This window comes from Petromyzon marinus, chromosome 40 (assembly GCF_048934315.1).
Source record: "Petromyzon marinus isolate PM22_M1 ecotype Great Lakes invasive population chromosome 40, UKy_Petmar_22M1.pri1.0, whole genome shotgun sequence".
NCBI lineage: Eukaryota > Metazoa > Chordata > Hyperoartia > Petromyzontiformes > Petromyzontidae > Petromyzon > Petromyzon marinus.
The window spans coordinates 8,614,687-8,635,837 of record NC_133706.1 but is presented as its reverse complement, the minus strand read 5'-3'; the positions used below and the strand labels follow the sequence as shown (position 1 = coordinate 8,635,837).

Here is a 21,151-nt window from a genome sequence, read left to right as displayed (position 1 = left end):
TATTTTTTAAATGTGTCGTAACCCTCCACCACCCGACCCGGCCAATCAGCAAAAAAGTGTCACGTTGACAAAAGACAATTAGTTCACTACTTTAGCCCACCGGTGTTTTGAAGAGTGAATCCACAACATTTACAGTTTGAGTACGATGTTTCGCTGGTAATTACATCCAGCATCATCGGGCGAATTGCGAATTGCCCGATGATGCTGGATGACCAGCGAAACGTCGTACTCAAACTGTAAATGTTGTGGATTCACTCTTCAAAACACCGGTGGGCTAAAGTAGTGAACTAATTGTCTTTTGTAAACGTGACACGTTTTTGCTGATTGGCCGTGTCGGGTGGTGGAGGGTTACGACACATTTATAAATAATGCGATCTAACCCAAAAACCTTTATTATGGATGATAGTGATGATGGTCATGATGCTGCTGTTGGTGACATTGCTGCTGCTGATGATGATGATAGTGATGATGGTCATGATACTGCTGTTGGTGACACTGCTGCTGCTGCTGATGATGACTTATTATCATATCGGTGATCCTGATGACGTTAATGATGCCGATGATAATTTCTGCCGTTGGCGATGACGATGATGAATGTGATGATGATCATGGTGATCGCGAAGATGCTAATGATAATGATGATGCTGATGAAGTTTATGCTGTGGCTGACGACTATTATGAACACAACGGTAATGCTCATGCCAATGGTGATGGTGATGATATTAGAGCTGCTGATGATCATCATCATGTTGTTGGTGATGCCAATGGTGATCGTGATGCCACTGTTGCTTCGACCGATGCCGGTCAAAATAATGCTCTTGGTGTTGCCACTACTGCTGCTACAGATGGTACTGCTGCTGCTGTTGTTGCTGCTGCTGCTGCTGATGTGGTGCTGTGGTGGTGTGACGGTGTGCAGTGCGGGCATACAGGGTCGCTCAGAAACGAGGCCCAATCACAGCGGCCTCTCCATCTACGACTTCCTCCGCGAGTGAGGGCACCTATCGGGGCCACGCGAGCACGCACACACGTGCGCGCGTGTGCGTGCGCGCGTGTGTGTGTGCGTGCGTGTGTGTGCGTGTGTGTGCGTGTGTGCGTGTGTGTGTGCGTGTGTGTGCGTGTGCGTGCGTGTGTGTGCGCACCCACACAACGACAACGATCCCCCCCGTGTAGCTTTTAACAGGCTGCTGGGGCAAGTGCTGTTAGCGAGCAGCACCTATGAAGGCTGACACGGCACACGAGGGGGCGGATGGCCAACACCCATGCCCGACCACCTTTCTGTGCCGATGTTTACTCATTTGAGGCTGAGTCGACCTGCCACTCTGTACAACGTCGCTGCAGAATCCGGATCAGAAGATGTATTCATACTGGGGGTATCTGATGAGCTACGAAGCTCTTCTTCACAGATGTCCAACCGAGCGATCTTCTTCATCCTCGTTCCATAGCCGGCCAGCCTCGTCATTCGCTGCCTGCTCCCACTCAGCCTGTACTTTACCAGCCAACAAAACCCCAAAAGTGCACGAACACCGCCGACAGCAAAAACATAATTCTCGAATGGCAACCCTGAATCCGTGACAACTACACTGAAGTGGGCCCGTGTGGGGAATTTTAGTGAGCGGTTAGGGTGTAAAAACGCAATTGAAAAAGGCAGCATCATCAGGATCTCCATCATTATTGGCCATGATTCATTAACTGCTGGATGAAGACCTCCGGAAAGCCACTGCCACCTGTCACGTTACAGGGCTGGCAACTGTAGAATTTCGGACAGGATTAAATATATACGTAACATTTTATATGCGTAGGACCAGTGGGTTTGGATACCGACACATTTACACAACCGTATAGGATTAAACATCTGGGCTTTTTGTACCAGGCGAATGTGTGGCTGGGTTCTAGAAGCACGAAGCGTGGAATTGACGATGCCTTGACTGAGCCTCTGTGTCTTTCTACTGCTACAGGATCGACAGGGAATCCGGTCCAGGTTTGCCAGAGACCAGGCCAGGGAGTGAAGAGTCCGGTCCGGGGAGGGGAGACGCCGCTCCGGGTCTTGAGAAGCCCGCTCGCTCCTTTGGCCTCTTCCGCAACCGGCGTGTGACAGGAGTCAGCAAGGTAAAGCTCAGGGTCAAGTTTAGGGTCAAGGTTAGGAGGTTACGGTCAGGGTCAGTTGCTGAAAGAAAGTATGATTGACACTTTGCCCTGATTTAATAATAATAAAACCGTTTTGTATTAAACTATTTCTATTTCACCAGGTAAGGCCCACTGAGCTGTATAGCTGTTTTTCAGAAGCGACCTGGCCACAAATGAAAGCTCATCAAAGTGTCTTATCGTGTGGACTATAGCAGCTAAATACTCTAAACGCACGCTGATTCTAAATGTGGATGGAAAAACCGGAGGACCCGGAGAAAAATCCACGTGGCCATGGGGAGACAAACATGCAACCTCCAAATTTCCAAGCTTCTGGGTTGGGATCGAAACCACGACATCCTGCATACCTGGCGAGGTAGTTAACATCTCGCCACCATGGCACCCCTAGTAATAAGGTAAATGTGCAGCTCTGGAATCGCTTGCTCACGCCACTGCTGACAAAAGAGCCCACCACTAGAAGGAGCTATGTAGAGCCCCTATAGATGATATTTGGCCTACTCTTTCATGCTGGCCAGACAGCCTGGAAGAAGTCAGAGTACCCACACTTTTACCCCACCACATGCAACCTGCAACTGACTGTGGTGAACCCATGTGCACTGATGCTGGGTGGACAGAGGCAGAGGGCAGGGACTTGAGAAACTCCCACCATTGTTTCAACTGCCGTGTCGGCCGACTTCTGAATTGCAAGCCCAGTGTGCCGATCGTTACACCACGGTAGCGTCCCTACGAACAATAATAATCATGCCCTTCACTTCTCAAGTAAATTTCTTGCAATTCCCACAATGCAGTTATTCTGACTTCCTGTTACGTGCCCTGATGATGTTTGATGCAGTTTCAAACGAACCGTCGCGTATCGAACGCGCCTCCGATTAGCACGCTTGGCTACGTACGGTGCGACAGGAGTTTCAGCGTACCCACGTACGACGGCCGCTAGATTTGGTTGTGAGAACCGGCCGTTGGCTCGCCGGCGAGCGAGTCCAAAACGTTCGGAACACCTCTCGTACGCCGCGCGGCGGTTTGATTTAATTTGTCCGTGTCGGGTGGTGGGGGGTTCTTAACGACGTGAAATCCGCTCAGACAGTTACGTGGCCCAACCCAAAAAAAAAACACAAACGATGGATCGTAACGTCGGCGGCGATTTCGGTGATTCGTCTCAACGCGGAGGACTGTAGGAACTCGTTGATGCTTTCCTAGATTAATAAATTAAATCTCCTGTTGTTGTCGCTGTTGTGCACGTGCACAAGTCTTGGAGTCAGCAATTTCAAACCGCGCATCCCTCATGAGAAATTCATTTGGTCCCCTGCGGCGCTATTCGCCAGTGGCTTGGCGAGCCAATGTGCGCTTACAAATTAACCGTCACACACTCCGCCACCGTCCGTGCTGTTGACCCTGTTCTCCGCAATTTATCTGCATCTGCGGAAATTATTTCCCTCGCCATATATTTTTTAACGCCTGCTGGGTGGATTATTATAGTGCCGTCTGCGTGTTACCTTATTCCTCCGAATTATGTCACACTGCCGGAAAGTAAAGACGCACCACAAACTTGTGCCCAGCGCCAACAAAGTTAAACAGATCTGGTCACAAAAACAAAGATCCCCCGTATAGCCTTAACAGTCTGTTGGGTGCAAGTGCTGTCAGCGAGCACCTATGAAGGCCGGCACGACACACGAGGGGGTGAGTGGCCAGCACCGCGCCTCCCCAGTGACGATGTTTGCTACACACCGCACCAGGCACTCATTTGAGGCAGAGTCGACCAACACACCGGTTCAGATAATCGTCACTGGTGTTGACCGTGAGCGGGAGTCGAACTCAGGTCGCCGGGTTCATAGCGCAGTATGCTAACCGCTACACTACCGCGCTGGTCACACACACACTCGCTGGACTACAAGATGCAACCCCTGACTTTTGATTAAAAAAGTATAAGGGGGAAAAAAAAGTGAATTTCCACGATCACCGTATTATCTGGATAACGCAACTTTTGTGGCTCAAGAGGTCGCAGCGTGGAGCCGGCACAGCTGAGAGCCTCGGTTCGAATACAGGTTTCGATTCGCCTTTGATTAAACCGAGCTCTCGCGTGGAGTGAGTCGATGATCTCAGCCCCGTCACAAATGACTGCACACATTTGATCATATTGAATTTGGTTCCTTACTTTATTTTTGCTAAATTCCAGCTCTGAGACTGCTAGATATTTATAGGTTTGCCTGCCATGCGATGAACATTATTCCCAGTGGGAGAGCGGTGGCGAGATGTTAACTACCTCGCTTAGTATGCAGGAGTTTGTGAGTTCGATGCTGAGTCAGACGCCTGTATATTTGGAGTTTGCATGTTCTCTCTCCCCGTGGTCGCATGGATTTTTCTCTGGGTCAATGTGCGTTGAGAGTCTTTGGCTGTTCTAAATGTCCACACAATAAGCCACTTTGTTGAGCTATCATTTGTGATCAGGTCGCTTCTGAAAAAGAGCTGTACAGCTCAGCGGGCCTTACCTGGTAAAGTAAAAAATCGTTTAGTTCAGAGTGCTGCTCCATATTGTGTGGAACAGAGGCCATGTGTAAGATCTCAGAGGTTTGCAGCTGGTGCTGCCTTCCTTGAGCCTGTCTCTAACATGGAGGGCTGCACCGCTGTGCGAGAGATACAAAAGGAGTCTTGATCTCGTGACTCTTCCGCAGCACAATCGGGCTAAAGCTCAAGGAGGGGGGAAAAAAGTGCACGCTTTGACATGGTTTTTAAAAAGGAATCTCCAAAATAATTTTCACTCGCCGGACAAAGGCCAATCGATTTTGCCGCCACTGTCCTCAGTCCCCGTTAGACGACGTCACTTCCTGGCTGCCCTGAATTCAACGGATCCCCCTCCGCAGCTGACGGCGAGCGGCGCTCGGGAATTTAAAAGTCCCACTGGGGCCCCCCACCGCGGCGCCCTGCTTTTAAACCGACCGTCGACCTTTCGGCTCAAAAAACGATCACCGCCATCGCGATGCCGCCCCCCCCCCCACCGTACCGTTCCACGTGCAGGCTCGAGGCGACCCGGTGCCTGACCTCCGGGCCGCTGGGCTCGGCCTCAAGAGTCGGCCCCGACCCCAGACTCCGCCTCCCCGCACACAGAGAAGCATCCGGCCAATCGTGCACAACACGGGGGACGCCCTCGGCCTGGTAAATGTCCACAACAGCGACAACATGAAACGGTCACAAGGCGCAGGTCCCCTGTGTAGCCTCAATGGACTGTTGGGGCAAGTGCTGTTGGTGAGCACATATGGAGGAGGCCAACACCACGTCCGACCGCCTTTGTCTCCCTCGTGTCGATGTTCACACACGTTTAGGGCTAAGTTGACCAGCACCGGTTCAGATATTATTCACTAGTTATTGGTCGGGAACGGGATTCAAACTCGGGATGCCAGGTTCGTTGCGCAGCGTTCTAACTGCTCCACTACCGCTATACTACCGCTCCCCATAAACATTCACATACACACACGTGCATGCACACTCTCTCTCTCTCTTTACTTGTGAACCTCTCTGTGACAATTCTATTGTGTAGGGTGGTCTCATAAATAAACTTTTATAAACATGAGGGATCAATGCCCGATGGAAAAAACTTGGATTTTTCATAACCTGAAGGACAATTTGGGATTTGTTTTCAGATTTTAAGATGATTGGCATAATTTAATAATTTAGCGTCTCTTTCTGCCAACAAAAATGACATTACCCAGTGCCAACTCGACACCACTTTGGTGAGAAGATTCCGCACGTGACACCATTGAAGTGATGCACACTTTCTGTAACATGACATTTTTGGATCAACCCCAAAACAATCGGGATATGCGTGTGCAATACAACACTTATGAAAGTTAAATCCCCCAGATATTTATTTTCATTACTTTCACAAATACTATTCCCAATTTATAAAATACTCTTTGGTTCTATTCGGTAAAGTCACGTAGGTAAAAAATAAAACAACAAAAATCACGACGTTTTGGCCACAACATTGTTGTTTTATTTTTTACCTACGTGACTTTATCGAATAGAACCAAAGAGTATGGATCCTTGCAGTCACGAAAGCTTCAAATCTAGAATTTCTAAAATCCCACGAGATTACATTTCTTTCAAAATTGTTATCGCAGTTTTGTTCGGACCCAGGTCATAGGTCATGATGTGTGCATAGCTTATAATCAATCCCTGACTCCTTTTCTGGCAGAATAAACCCTGACTTACACGATAGTGTAAGTTTCTTAAATCCTCCTGCCTCTGTACAACCCAGCAGAATAAATGGGTACGTCATAGTAAGTTGATCAGCAGGTTGCGTAAGTGCTCTGGTAAAGTGAGGATAATCACGCTTCTCCCAAGACGTCTAGCCAGGGTGGAGAAGTAGGGCAAAATACTTTCCACTAGAGCGGCCGTTTTGAGCACCTTCGACTCGAGGCCCTTCTGCTAACACGGGTGAAATTGGACGGCCTTGCTTCCAGCTCTAAAAAAAAAAACCTTGAAGCCCAAAATTCTAAAGGGGAATTCCAAATGTTGGTGGCCGCAAAATTACCGGCCCCGTACATTTCATGGCAACGAAGAAACGATTCGGGAACAAGAGAGAAATGTCCGCAGCGCCGACCAATCGCGGAGGCCGATTGGTCGGCGCTGCCTGCGGCCGTGGCGACGCCTGCCGTCGCCACGGCCGCAGGCAGCGCCGACCAATCGCGGACGTCGATTGGTCGGCGCCGCCTGCGGCCGTGGCGACGGCAGGCGTCGAGTGGATGTACGCGCGTCGCGGCCGTGGCCCATCTCCGTCTCTTTTGTGTCGCAGGCCGTTAATGGAGTCCTGTTTGGAGAAACAGCCACTCAGCCTCTCGGCGATGACGGCCTCCCCGGTGGAGGTGAGTGCCAACAACGACGGCGACATCACTGGCTTGGCCTCAGCGGATGCGTGCATTTTTTTGCCACTTATCGCGATGCACGAGCACATAGGTCGCCCTGAATAATCGTAAGATGCTAACTACCTCGCCTGGTGTATGGGAGGTCGTGAGTTCGATTCAGACCCTGACGCCTGCCCTATATTTGGAGTTTGTGTGTCTCTCTCCCCGTGGTCGCGTGGATTTTTCAGTTGTTCCCTCCACATTTAGAATCAACATCACGCGTTTGGAGCATTCGGCTGCTGTAAATTTCCACGTGATAAGACACTTCGTTGGGCTATCATTTGTGGCCAGGTCGCTTCTCAAAAAGAGCCCTAAAGCTAAGTGGGCCTCACCTGAAAAAAAAAAAGTTTAGTTTTCAAAGTCTTTTTTTTCTGCTTAAAAGCGTAAACCCCGTAAGTGCATGCCAACCTGCTTCACAGTGGGCGTTAGGCCACGCGCACCGGTATCACGGTAGAAATTCGACAAGAAAAATTACTCCCACATTTCTTAATTGAAAGAAATAAAAGAATCCCGCCCACCCCCATACACCACAAAGCCAAATTAATTCTCCCTCTGGCAGAGTGTACTCACTGGCAGGCCGGTGCTGCCTTCTCCCTGTGCTGTGCAGGGGGCTTGTTGCTGGGAGGGGAGGAGGGTCCCCTAGGCTAGACGACAACGGGGAATTGCAAAGGATGAGGCGAGATGTGACGGAGGCGCTTTGAGTTGCTGAGGAATTTAAGTTTAATGCCGCAACCACTAACCACCCCCCCCACGCCCCCCCCCTCCCCCCGCCTTGCAATTTTATTTTACATGGCTAGTGGCTGTGGCGTGATGTGAACTCATTGCAAGCAACATGAATTGAAAACATGTAATTTTAACACACGCCATCTGATGTGCATAATGTGTGAACCTTTGAAATTAACATTGGCGCCGTCCGCAACGAAGTGGGTGTGTCATGTTGAACTTCTTTCGCACCGTTCGTAGCCGATCGTGCTTATTGGAGGTGCGGGTGAAGGACAACAAACTAAACACAAAAAGCTAAATTCTGAGTTTTCAATTCAGATTTAAAAGTGCGAAGCTCCAGTGGCTTCCTAATATCGGAAGGAAGAGCGTTCCAGACGGCTGCAGAAGTGCGTCTGAAAACGCGCTATGCGATGACCGCCTTTTTGTTCGATGATTAGCCAAAAGCGGCTGCTGTGAAGATGCCCGGAGTTTGCGATTATAGCACAGTCGCAATGTCAGCATCGACCAAATCGAGAGCATGAACGGCCTGAGTTACAATCACCATCGTCTGTGATGCCATCATCGTCATCGTCGTCGTCGTCATCGTCAACACAAAGTACAGCAACATTGACAGCATTAACAACTTTGGCATCAGCAACATCATGGGAGATGGCGTCAGCTTAGGGAGGGAGGTCTTCATCCAGCAGTGGATAGATCATTGAGCTCATGATGACGAATGCAATCACAAACTACCGTATTCTCCGGATTTTGATGCACCCCCCCTCTCCTCCTCCTCCCTGTATTTAACAGCAAAAAAGTTCGAGGTGCGTCCTATAATACAGAGAATACGGTAATAACAAGTAAAGCAAATATCTGTTTTTTCTAGAATTCCATTAGCACATTCACCTGTTGAAAGTGCAGCACAAGGCATCGAGACTTTTCTCATAGCATAGCAGGTGCTGCATATTGGCGAGCAGGAAAAATCGAGAAAGTGCTACATGCTGCCCATGTTTTCACTGATATCGTCAGATTAAATACATATAAATATGTTGGCGATTGTGAAGATATTAGATACACTACAATAATATTATCTTTACAAAATTGGCCAGTCGTCACAGCGTAGGATTCTGCTTTTTGCAAAGGCAGCTCGCGATGATTTTCTGGGCGTATAAAAAGAGTTGATGCTTTAAAAATTACTGTTATTGTTTTCGTCCAAATATCACCCGCTCAATATATCAATCAATTAGATCGAACGGGCATGAGTAATAATCTCTGTTGGAGTTTATTACACCTCATCATCATCATCATCACGATATCATCATCATTATAATCATCATCTTGCAACCATGATCATAATATCCACAATCAGCATCACTATGTGATCATTATCGTAATGACAATGCAGTCAAAATCCCATCTTCGCCATTATCATCATACTCCTGTGATTATCATCATGACCGTATAATTACCTTCATTATAACAAAAAAATAATCATCATAATAATAACAATGAAATCATCACTCACCATCCTAATCATCACAAAGTAATAGTAATCATCATTATGACCATGTAATAATTCACATCATCATTAGCCTTGACAGGTTCGGAATCCTGTTGCGCACGGCCCAGCAACGGCACCGATAGATAGGTAGGTGAGAGCGATTCATCGGGGTGCCTTTATTTTATCATTATTATTATTATTTATTTTCACCGGGATATTTTTTTTAATTCGAACGCATATTTTATGCAAGGTTTGGCAACGTACGGGTGTGAAATAAGTTCAACGTACATACCTGCACGAAGGATTGCAGGACCAATTGAGCCCCTTGGGGGGCTCTGAGCTTTTCCTTGCTTTGCTTATCCTCAGCCACCACCACTCCGCGTGTCGCCTCAGGCCCTTTTGTGGAACAGCGCGGCTATCAAATCCAAGGTTGCGTCGGCAGCTGGAAAATTCTTCAGCCTCTCCGTCAGGCATTGTGCCCCCAAGCGGCAGCCGGAAGAGTGAATAAAATAATGTATTTCACGATGATAGTTGTAAATGTTGGATGATGACCTGAAGGCCACCAGTGTGCCGCTGTGCGCCTCGCGTCGAATTGAATTCACCGCGCTGGTCAGCGGGCTTTGGGAAATTGCACGCCAATTTGAGCGCTGTCCGCGACGTGCGGGGAGATGGCGTCGTCTCCATTTTGGGGACTCTGAAGCTAGCGGTGCATCAGCCTGTGTGTCGGCAAGTTTCACGTTGATTTTGTTTAAACCAGGGCGAGAGCTCAAATAGAGATGGGGGGTAGAGTCTCGTTTGCAAGGTGCGACCCCGGGCCACCAAAAGTGAAGTAATTTGAAGTAAAATAAAGTGCAGTGCAGCAATGAGGCAAATAGCAATCATAACATAAACATATTCTTGATTCCTGCAGTCATGAACGTTTTAAGTCAGAACATAAACACACACGCACAACTGTATCACCTCAGAAATCACCTGTATCACCTCAGAAATCACCTGTATCACCTCAGAAATCACCTTTATCACCTCAGAAATCACCTGTATCACCTCAGAAATCACCTTTATCACCTCAGAAATCACCGGTATCACCTCAGAAATCACCTTTATCACCTCAGAACTCACCTGTATCACCTCCGAAATCACCTTTATCACCTCAGAAATCACCTGTATCACCTCAGAAATCACCTGTATCACCTCAGAAATCACCTGTATCACCTCAGAAATCGAAAGTTATGCACAAATGTAATTCACCGTTAAATCAAAACTTCATTTTTTATTTCCATTAAGTGTCAGTCGGCTTGGGCAAATTACTTTCATCTTCTTTGGTTCTTTCAGTCCGATCAAAGGCACATTAAATAGATATAGGGTGACAGACTGCTAATATGGAAACAGACAAGTAAAACGCAACTGCAAATGCAGTTTTCATAAAGAATCAACAGCTTTGCATCAAAATTGTGATTTAGGGATGGGAGAGTCACCAAGGACTTTGAAGCGATGGAATTTCAGGTGTTTTTATGTCTTCGCTGAGTCGACCAGTCTCCGAGTAAATCTTTTGGGTCTCTGTGAGAGTCTATGGCCCAGGACCAGTTCATATATCGCTCATAACTGCTGATAGCTTTGGCTGCATTGACCACGGCGTCACGACTCCACCATTGTTTGCTGTTTCTACAGGCGGGTATTGTGCACCAAAGACAAAGATCCCCCGCATAGCCTGAACATAATGTTGGGGCAAGTGCTGTTAGCAACCACCTATGGAGGCCGGCACGGCTCAAGACGGTGTGGGTGGCCAGCACCACGCCCAGCCGCCTTTGTCTCCCTAGTGGCGATGTTTATACACTATACTAGGTACGCATTTGAGGCTGAGTTGACCTAGGGGAGGCCCAATACCGGGTCAGATAATCGTGAGCGGGAATCGAACTCGGGTAACTAACCGCTACACTACCACTACACTACCGCTGCTCACCACACACACGCACATGATGATAGCTCCACTTTCATGTGATCCGCCAACCCTGAAACCGAGCATGCTTGATGCTGGTTTCTTTAGCCCGCTGTTAAATTGCTTCTAATCTGACTGAGGCTGAACCGCAGTGGTCTCATTTTAATGAGCAATATCTGATATATATATAGCATTCATTGTGTGGTTATGAGCTAATTGTTCACACCAAATATTAAATACCGGGTTTAATCTTTCGTTAAAGTCACGTAGGTAAATAATAAAACAACAATAATCACGACGTTTCGGCCTGTCTGGAGGACAGCGCTGGAGTGCGCTGTCCTCCAGACAGTCTCGTCCCTTCATCTGATGAAGGCCGCTTGTGTTGTGGCCGAAACGTCGTGATTATTGTTGTTTTATTATTTACCTACGTGACTTTACCGAATAGAACCAAAGAGTATGGATCCTTGCAGTCATGAAATATTTAAATCTAGAATTAATCTTTCGTTCTTTCGGATTGGTTTTAAATGATCACCATTACTGACGGTGAAGCCTCGTGACCGGAAATGTAACAGTTCGAAGTTGTAATAGACAATGAATCGACGCCATTTCTAGAATTGAGAAAATGGTTGTGAGAAATCGGTTGAATATTTGGTGGTGCACTTTTGTTTGTATGCCAGTATGTTGGCACCGTATCCATGGAGACAAAGGTGGCCGGGTGTATGTGGTGGGTGCCTTTGAGAGGTGTTCACTAATTGAGATAAGCTCAAAAATAATCTGTCCTGGCTTGTAAACGGATAGTTGCCCGAGTATAAATCTGTGTGTGTGTGTGTGTGTTCGTGTGTACCTGGTGCGGTGTGTAGTAAACATCGCCACTAGGGAGACATAGACGGCTGGGCATGGCGCTGGCCACCCACCCCTTTGTATGCCGTGCCGGCCTTCATAGGTGCTCGCTAACAGCACTTCCTCCAACAGTCTGTTAAGGCTGTACAGGGGATCTTTGTCTTTGTGTGTGTGGGGAGCAGTAGCATACATAACGGTTAGGGCGTTGTGCTACGACCCCAGCGACCTGAGTTCGATTCCCGCTCACGGCCAACACCAGTGACGATTATCTTCACCGCTCCTGGGCCTCCCCGAGGTTGAGTGCTCAGTGTGGTGTGTAAACATCGTCAGTGGGGAGACAAAGGTGGCAGGGCGTGGACCTGGCCATCCTCCCTCCGTGTGCTGTCCCGGCCTTCAAAGGTGCTCGCAAACAGCACTTGCCCCAACGGTCTGTTGAAGGCTATATGGGGGATATTTTGCTAATTTTGCCCGAATGTAATTTTTGTCAAATGGACTTTAATGATATAGCCAATCCATGGTCTTCTCGACCCATGCAGCTAAATTGCATTTGCAGAGCCATCGACTGACGCGGTGATTCGGGTCAATTGCTTCTCGTAAAACGGCAGTCTTTCCCCCCAATTGTGCCACCTCATCGGCCGTGGTCACTCCACTGCCGGATGGAGGCGAACCCCCAATACGTCGCCACCACAGCCAAATTATCGCGGTCCTGCCGATGCAGTAATCAACCGGGCGCCCGCACGCTCCGTCTCCCCAATGGACGTCCTCTCTCGGACGTCGTCCATTCGTCAACCGCCGCGCCAACACTTTTTACTTGACCATCGGCCATCAAAGCCACACTTAGGTCGCTCAACACGAGAGTTCATCCTTGACTGGCCCACCAAACCTGGCTCCAAAGCAAACAAAAAATAGATACTATTACTGTCGTCCGTTGCAGTTTCGCCCGCCTCCGATGAGCACGGTTGGCTACGCGCGGCGCGAAAGAAATTTGACGCACGCGTGCGCACGTACATAGTTGGCAACCATTAGCCGCGCGGCCACGACACTTTGGGCAAGGAAGGGGTTATAATTCAGCTTGAGCGGGGCTGGGCGGGGAAGGCTGTGAATCGAGATAGCGGATCGTCAGCTAGATTGGCTGCCTTTATTCCTCGCCTTGAACCCACTAATTGAGGGTGCGGTGGAGGGGGGGGGACTCGTTAATGCGCCCGGCATTGTCGACTCCGCGTGTCCGCGCGTCGCGAACGTGCGATCGCACGAGTCTCTGTTTCTAGCACTTTCTCACGCGTGTTTTTTTTTTGCATCCACTCCAAATCTCACGCTCTCTCTCTCCAACTCTCGCTCGTTCGCTCGCTCTTGACCGTTGGCCTTCTCCTCCTCCTGCCTCCTCCTTCTGTCTGTATCTGTGTGGGGGGAGCGGTAGTGCCGTGGTTATCGCGCTGCGCTACGGACCCGGCGGCCCGAGTTCGATTCCCACTCACGGCCAACACCAGTGATAATTATCTGAACCGGTCGTGCCCCCCCCCCACCCCCAGATAGACTCAGCTTCATATGAGTACATGGTGCAGTGTGTAAACATCGCCACTCAGGGGACAAAGGCGGCCAGGTGTGGTGCTGACCACTCACCCCCTCGTGTGCTGTGACAGCCTTCATAGATGCTCACGAATAGCGCTTGCCATAACAGTCTGTTAAGGCTCAAAGGGGCATCTTTAATTTGTATGTATGTATGTTGAACTTCTTTCGCACCGTACGTCGCCAACCGTGCTAATCGCAGGTGTGGGGTGGGGGGGGGGTAGAAGCACCACAAACTAAACACAAAAAGCAGTTCTAAAGAAATGAGTTTTCAATCTAGATCATTTTAAAGCGCATAGCCTCCAATGGCTTCCTAATGTGGGATGGAAGAGCGTTCCAGACGGCCGCGGAAGCGCATCTGAAAGCGCCGCGCGATGCGGCGACCGCCGTCTTTGTCCAATGGGCTGAGCCAAGAACCGCTGCTTCGAGCATGACGGTGGTGGCATGGATCCTCCTTCAGCCTCCTCTTGCTTCAATTCCCTGCTACCACCACCGCCGCCACCCTCCGTCCCTCCCTCCCGCACCACGACGCTTGCGCCCCACCGTGTCTCAGGCCGATCCATATTCATGAGTGGGAGGTGACCGGAGGGATTGGAAGCCGTCGAGTGAAGATGAATGTGCCTTTGTGCGTGTGTGTGTGATCGCGTCACACGTATGTGTGTGTGTGTATATATAAATCAGCTTGTTCACGGGTTTGGGATCACAGCTTAGGGCTCAAGACTTCATCTCCTTCGGCGAGATTAAGGGGCGCCCGACCGCACTTGACGGCAGCCACGCCACAGACAAGGAGACAGAGACGACGACTAGGCGGAGAGAGACACACACAGGCACACGGACGGACAGACGGGGACAGGCATAACGAAGGCAGACGGACGAGTAGGCAGATAGACGTACGGTTAGGTAGGCAGGACAGACAGGCAGATCGATAAGCAGGTAGCCACACACACACACGGGGAGACGGAAGGTAGGCTGGGAGTAAACAGATACACAGACGCAGACAGGCAGGTAACCAGGTAGCCAGAGAGATCGACAAACGAGTGGGAATTCAGATAAATACACTCCCAGACAGTCTTATTGACGGACAGGAGAGGGACACGCGTGTCGTTAACGAGACGCTTGTTTAAACTAAGAACCCTACAGACACGTACAAAGACTGGCACACAGTCACACCGGCAGACCCAGCCACTCAGACACCAAGACACACGTCGGTGCAAACGCCTAGAAACACACAGACGGACGCACATATTTGTACATAAATACACAAGAGTTAATACACACATATTGGTATACAGACACACTTAAGCAAAGATACGCACACGTGTATACAGACACACACACCACCACCCACAGATATATACACAAACACTCACACAACAACAGACAAAGATCCCCCGTATAACCTAAACACACTGTTGGGGCAAGTGCTGTTAGCGAGCACAAACACACCAAAACACACACACGCATTCACACCAACACGCGCACAACACGCACGCACGCACTCACTTAGCACAGGCATAGAGAAGCAAGCGGCGTCAGGTGTTCATCATCGGGTGGTGTTCATCCGGTGTTCATCCCGCCTGCACCCGGGCCAAGCCGCTCAGGAGCCATGCACTTCGAGGCGGCCCCGTCGCGCTTAGCGGGGAGCGCGACCCCCAGGAGTGGGAGGGCCGGGGCGGCTGCCCCCACCCCGCCGCCCCACCTGGCCGGCTCCCCGAGCCCTCACCGTGGCGTCGTCCGCTTCGGCCTCTCCACGGGCTCCGCGTCGTGTCGCGCGGAGCGCCGGGCGCGCGCGGGCAGGAGGAGGGTCACCACGGAGGTGCTCACGGCCCTCTGCAAAGGGGGTGCGAGGCCCTGAGGCGTCGCAGTGCCTGTCGTGTGCCCGCGATGGAGAGGGTGGTGGTGGTGGTGGAGAGTGTGGTGGTGGTGGTGGTGGTGGAGGAATCGTCTTGGGTGTCGCCGGCGGTGGTGGTCACGGTGTTGCTGGTGTCAGTGATGGAGGCGTTTTTATTTGAGTGGGGGAAGCGAACAGCAGCAGCGGTGGTGGTGGTGGTAGCGGTGGCGGTAATTGTGGGAGTCTTGGAAGAGCCCCCGTGTGCAGTGGTCGCCACGGCGACAGCAACACCGAGAACACTTTGCTAAGCCGCGCGGTTATCTCGCTCGCTGTCGGTCATCGCCACCGCCGTGATGTGGCCTGCCTTGTCCGTGCCTCCTCCTACCCTTACCACTAAGCCTACCCCCACCTAGACCCATAAACCTACTTCCAGTTCTAACCCGACCCAGAACCTCTATTCATGCCTCTCTAACCCTATCTCTTGCCCATCACCATACCCCATCACTATTCATAACCGGACTACTCTCCCTGCCTCGTACCTATTCGTAACCCTACTAACCTTAATCTAATCTCAACCCTACCCCTAATCTCTACTCGTAACTCCAACCCTTTCTCTACCACTAACCATACCATAAACACTTCGTAACCAGACTATCCCCACCTCCATAGCTATTCTGAACCCTACTCCTAAGTCCCAACCAAACCTTACCCCTACCCCGACCCTCTAACTTCACCCCGAATGTTAACACCCTCCCCTGGAATCTCTTTCCGTAACCCTCCCTTTCTACCCCTACCCCTAATACACATATCCCTGCCACCACTCCTCACTCCTGACCGTAGGCCCCCCCTACCCCCTAACCGTGCAACGTGATGCCAGCCCCGCTCTCCCCCCCCCCGTCTCGAACCCCCCCCCCCCCACCCCACCCAACAGTGTCGGCGTTGCGAGAGCGGCCGCTGGGAGGGCCGATGGCCATGGCGCTGTCGCTGTGCGCCGTGCCGCTGAGACAAAGTCGCCCCGTGGCGAGCGCCCTGCCCTCCCCAAGACGGACTTCTCCGAGCGTTGCCCGGGAACTCCCCACGTCCGTGGACGCACGCGTCTCCCCCTCTCCGCTCGCCCGCAGCGCCAGCTTCTGTGACCTGGTCAGGTGCGATCTCTCTCCTCTATCACTTTCTCTCTCTCTTTCTCTCTCTCAAGAGCAATGTTTTTGATGCTTTGGCTGGAGAAAAAAAATTTTAAAAACGCATTTTTATTTTTTCAAAATCAAATTTTCACCAGGTTAAGGCCTCACTGAGCTATGTAGCTCTCTTTCAGAAGCGACCTGGCCACAGATGAAAGCTCATTAAAGTGGCATATCGTGTGGACATTTATAGCAGCCAAATACTCTAAACGCATGTTGATTCTAAATGTGGAGGGAAAAACCTAAGGACCTCAGAAAAATCCACACGACCACGGGGAGAACATGCAAACTTCATGTATGCAGGGGTCAGTGTCGGGATCGAACCCGCGACCTCCTGCATACCAGGCGAGGTAGTTAACATCTCGTCACCAGAACGGATAATAGCCGACGGATGAGACTGGTGACAGAATTGCAGCCAAAGGAGGAAACGCACACAAGAGGAATGCACCCAATACCGCCAGCGTCGAGGTGAAACGCTTACATTCCGAGTGACGTCCTTCCGTTTGCTCACAGTTTCAGTTTTCAGTTTCAGTTTATTTATTTTGGTATAGCCCTGTGAGCCATTCGGCTCTTGAATCGGATGCAACCACAACAAACAAAAACACATAAACACGAACAAGAAAACATCTTAAAGTGACTATGTGACTGTGCAAACAGAAAATCCATGAAAAAAACAGCAAAATATTCCTGAAAAAAGCACCGTACACCAACGCTGTGTGCAAAAAATCCCAGTGGAATGCAAGTCAAAAAACAACAACCACAAGAAAACTTAGATTAAGGCCATCAGTCTAACTCCGTACTACAACAAAACAAACATGTCCAAACGAAAAAAGTTTTCGAAATCACCAAAAAATAAAGCCATAATTGCAACGTAACATTGATCATAGGGACTGTGACCGAATTTTTACAATAAACTACATAAATAACATGTAACACCAAATCCTAGAGCCATAGCTGGCTGCATGAGTTACTCCACAACAACAGAAGCATCAGTCGTGGTATCACATTTTTCAAGCACCTTTAAGATCAGCACGCCAAATCAAAGTACAGATAACACTTTGCAGCGTCATCCGGAGCGAACCATTTTATTTTATTTTACGCCAATGAATAGCAGTGGCAGCTAGGGGTGTCCAACAGTTTTGAGAGCCAAGCTGATGCACGGAGGTGTTGAGGGTTGCGCTGTGGAGTGGTGGTGTAGCAGTTCGCACAGATGCGCTTCAAATCTGGCGACACAAGTTCGATTCCTGCTCAGGGCCACCACCAGTGACGATTATCTGAACCGGTACTCGGCCTCCCCGAGGTCGACTCGGCCTCAAATGAGTACCTGGTGTGGCGTGTAGTAAACATCGCCGCTCGGGGGATAAAGGCGACCGGGCGTGGTGCTGACCACCCCACCCCCTCGTGTGCCGTGCCCGCCTTCATAGGTGCTGCTCGCAAACGGCACTTGCCCCAACAGTCTGTTAAAGGCTACACGGGGGATCTTTGTCCTTGCTGTGCACCACCTGCCCCCTCCCCCTCACCGCGCAGCCCGACGTCGGAGCAGGCGAGCGAGGGGTCGGGCCCCACCACCATGAGGCCGCGAGCCCTCTCCACCGACTCGACACTCTCGCTGAGCCGGCCACACCACGGGTCGTCCGCCCAGTCCCAGCACGGTACGGTCAAGGCTCGTGGACGCATCTGTGAAAAAGAGCTTTATAGCTCATCGGATTCCTCCAGTATATAAATATTATGTTTCTAGTGTGCGCTGCTGATGATGATGATGGTGCTGTTGATGGTGACATGATGATGATGATGATTGTGACAAGAATGATGATGATGGTGGTGGTTTTGGCTATCGTGGTGTTAATTATGGTGCTGTTGGTGACATTGATGGTGATTATAGTGGTGATGGTGATAACATGATGATGTTAGTGGTAATGATGATGGTGGTGGTTATAGTCTTGGCGATTATAATGTTGATTATGACATGACGCCGGTACGTAACGGCCTACCCTTGCGAATGACGTTATGGAACCTTTAACGTCCACTGCCAAGCATAGTGGCGTAAAGTATCATTACGGCTATCACACACACCGCGGTAATAACCAGGGCGGCCGCTGGGATTTGGACCATAAACCCCTGTAAAGATCGGCGAGTGCGCGCTGCCGCGAGGCCGTGCGTCCAGTTTGCTGAAACGCTGAGAACAAAACTCAAGCAAATAGAACTCCCGACTTGCCTTGCTGAGCTCATTAAGGAGCATGAACCACAACGCAAACTCTGCACATCCTCGCACCATACGTACGTATGTATGTTGAACTTTTTTCGCACCATACGTAGCCTTCCATGATAATCGAAGGTGCGGGGGAAGGACAACGAACGGAACACAAAAGGCAGTTCTAAAGAAATTAATTTTCAATCTAGATTATTTAACAGTGTATAACTCCAGTGGCTTCCTAATATCGGAAGGAAGAGCGTTCCAGACGGCCGCAGCAGCGCATCTGAAAGTGCGCGATGCGGGTGACCACCGTCTTTGTTCGATGGCCAGCCAAAAGCCGCACCTCCAATCAGCACGGTTGGCTACGCACGGTGCCAAATAAGCTCGACATATATACATACACACACACACGTACGTACGATTGCCGGTGCCGCCGACGATGACCCTGACAACGACGGCTCCTCTGCCGGTCGCCGTGACAGGGAGCAGCGTCCCGTGCAGCCCCACGGGATCGGCCGCGGCGCCCCCCGACGGCTCGTGGCCGAACGCCGGCAGCGAGGTCGCGTGGGAGCACGAGGAGGCGGAGCACGAGGAGGAGGAGGAGGAGGTGGAGGAGGACGACGACTGGGACGCCGAGGCGGAGCGCGTGCTCCACGAGGGGGCCAGCGTGCTGGCCGCGGGCTCATGGGGCGCCACCGTGGACCCCGATTTCGCGAGGCGCCAGCCACGCGCCGTCTCCCAGCGCCAGGAGGTGATCTACGGTGAGTGGGCGGCCGACCCGCGCGGTGGGCAACGGCGTCGATGGACGGGGTCGCGGGCAGGGAGGGGACTGGCTCGGATTGTTATCGTTGCGCTGCGTTGATGATGATGATCTTGATGATGTGCAGACACGTTGAGCTTAACACGCAGGGCTTTCGCGACCAATATCATCCGTAGTACAGGTGTTTTTGGGTTAGATCGCGTAAATATATAAATGTGTCGTTAAACCAGCCACCACCCGACACAGCCAACTAGTGTAAGGTGTGCTGTACTAGTGACGAATTGGCACGTTCTGTTTACGTGACAAACCTTGCTAATTGGCTCTGTCGGGTGGTGGCGGGTTTAATAACACATTTATATATTTACGCTATCTAACCCAAAAAGCCCCGCATTATGGATTCGTTGAGCTTCTTTCACACTCTACATAGCCAACCGTGCTAATCGGAGGACGTGCCAGAGGCAGAGCGTTTCAGACGGCGCGCGCGTGCGAAAGCGCCGCGCAGTGCGCTCACCTTCCTCGGGAAAAGCACGCCGTCCACCGGCACCTCGCCGACGGGCGCTCGCCGACGGCCCACCAAAATCTCCCGCCGCGACCTTTCCCGCCCTTCATCCCACCAGAGCTCATGCAGACGGAGGCGCACGTGCTGCGCACGCTGCGCGTGGCGCTGCGGGTGTACGCGCGCGGCCTGCGCCGGCACGCCGGACTGGCGCCGGAGGCGGTGCGCCGCCTCGTGCCGTGCGCCCCGGCGCTGGCGCGCGTGCACGCCGCCTTCCTGCGCGCCATGCTCGCGCGCCGCCGGCAGGCACTGGGCTCCGGTGGCTCGGGAGACTTCCTCGTCACGCGCCTCGGGGACGTGCTGCTGCAGCAGGTGACGACGCTGTGGTGGTGGTGGTGGTGGTGCAATGTTAGTCTGTGGTGCAATGTTAGTCTGTGGTGCAATGTTAGTCTGTGGTGCATTGTTAGTCTGTGGTGCATTGTTAGTCTGTGGGTAATGTTAGTCTGTGGTGCAATGTTAGTCTATGGGCAATGTTAGTCTATGGGCAATGTTAGTCTATGGGTAATGTTAGTCTGTGGTGCAATGTTAGTCTGTGGTGCAATGTTAGTCTGTGGTGCATTGTTAGTCTGTGGTGCATTGTTAGTCTGTGGGTAATGTTAGTCTGTGGGCAATGTTAGTCTGTGGGTAATGTTAGTCTGTGGTGCAATGTTAGTCTGTGGGCAATGTTAGTCTGTGGGTAATGTTAGTCTGTGGGTAATGTTAGTCTGTGGGTAATGTTAGTCTGTGGGTAATGTTAGTCTGTGGGTAATGTTAGTCTGTGGTGCAATGTTAGTCTGTGGGCAATGTTAGTCTGTGGTGCAATGTTAGTCTGTGGTGCAATGTTAGTCTGTGGGTAATGTTAGTCTGTGGGTAATGTTAGTCTGTGGGTAATGTTAGTCTGTGGGGCAATGTTAGTCTGTGGGTAATGTTAGTCTGTGGGGCAATGTTAGTCTGTGGGTAATGTTAGTCTGTGGGTAATGTTAGTCTGTGGGTAATGTTAGTCTGTGGGTAATGTTAGTCTGTGGGTAATGTTAGTCTGTGGGTAATGTTAGTCTATGGGCAATGTTAGTC

General features: G+C 50.7%; 1 protein-coding gene and 1 long non-coding RNA gene across 3 annotated transcripts in view; one reads left to right on the top strand and one right to left on the bottom strand.

Moving 5' to 3' along the window:
• LOC116950851 (uncharacterized) overlaps positions 1–21,151 on the top strand; it is an 87,920-nt gene that overhangs the window by 41,662 nt on the left and 25,107 nt on the right. For both annotated transcript variants that reach the window (XM_032968970.2, XM_032968972.2), the window contains 8 exons: positions 917–988; positions 1,956–2,106; positions 5,152–5,289; positions 6,929–6,998; positions 16,345–16,558; positions 18,119–18,243; positions 19,268–19,546; positions 20,163–20,413. In XM_032968970.2, coding sequence (XP_032824861.2) covers positions 917–988; positions 1,956–2,106; positions 5,152–5,289; positions 6,929–6,998; positions 16,345–16,558; positions 18,119–18,243; positions 19,268–19,546; positions 20,163–20,413 — 1,300 coding nt within the window. The remainder of the gene's footprint in view (positions 1–916; positions 989–1,955; positions 2,107–5,151; positions 5,290–6,928; positions 6,999–16,344; positions 16,559–18,118; positions 18,244–19,267; positions 19,547–20,162; positions 20,414–21,151) is intronic.
• On the bottom strand, positions 17,111–19,329 carry LOC142930526 (uncharacterized). Its single transcript, XR_012946472.1, has 2 exons — positions 19,205–19,329; positions 17,111–18,268 (listed from the first exon to the last, which is right to left on the bottom strand). It is a non-coding gene; the product is annotated as an uncharacterized LOC142930526 (long non-coding RNA).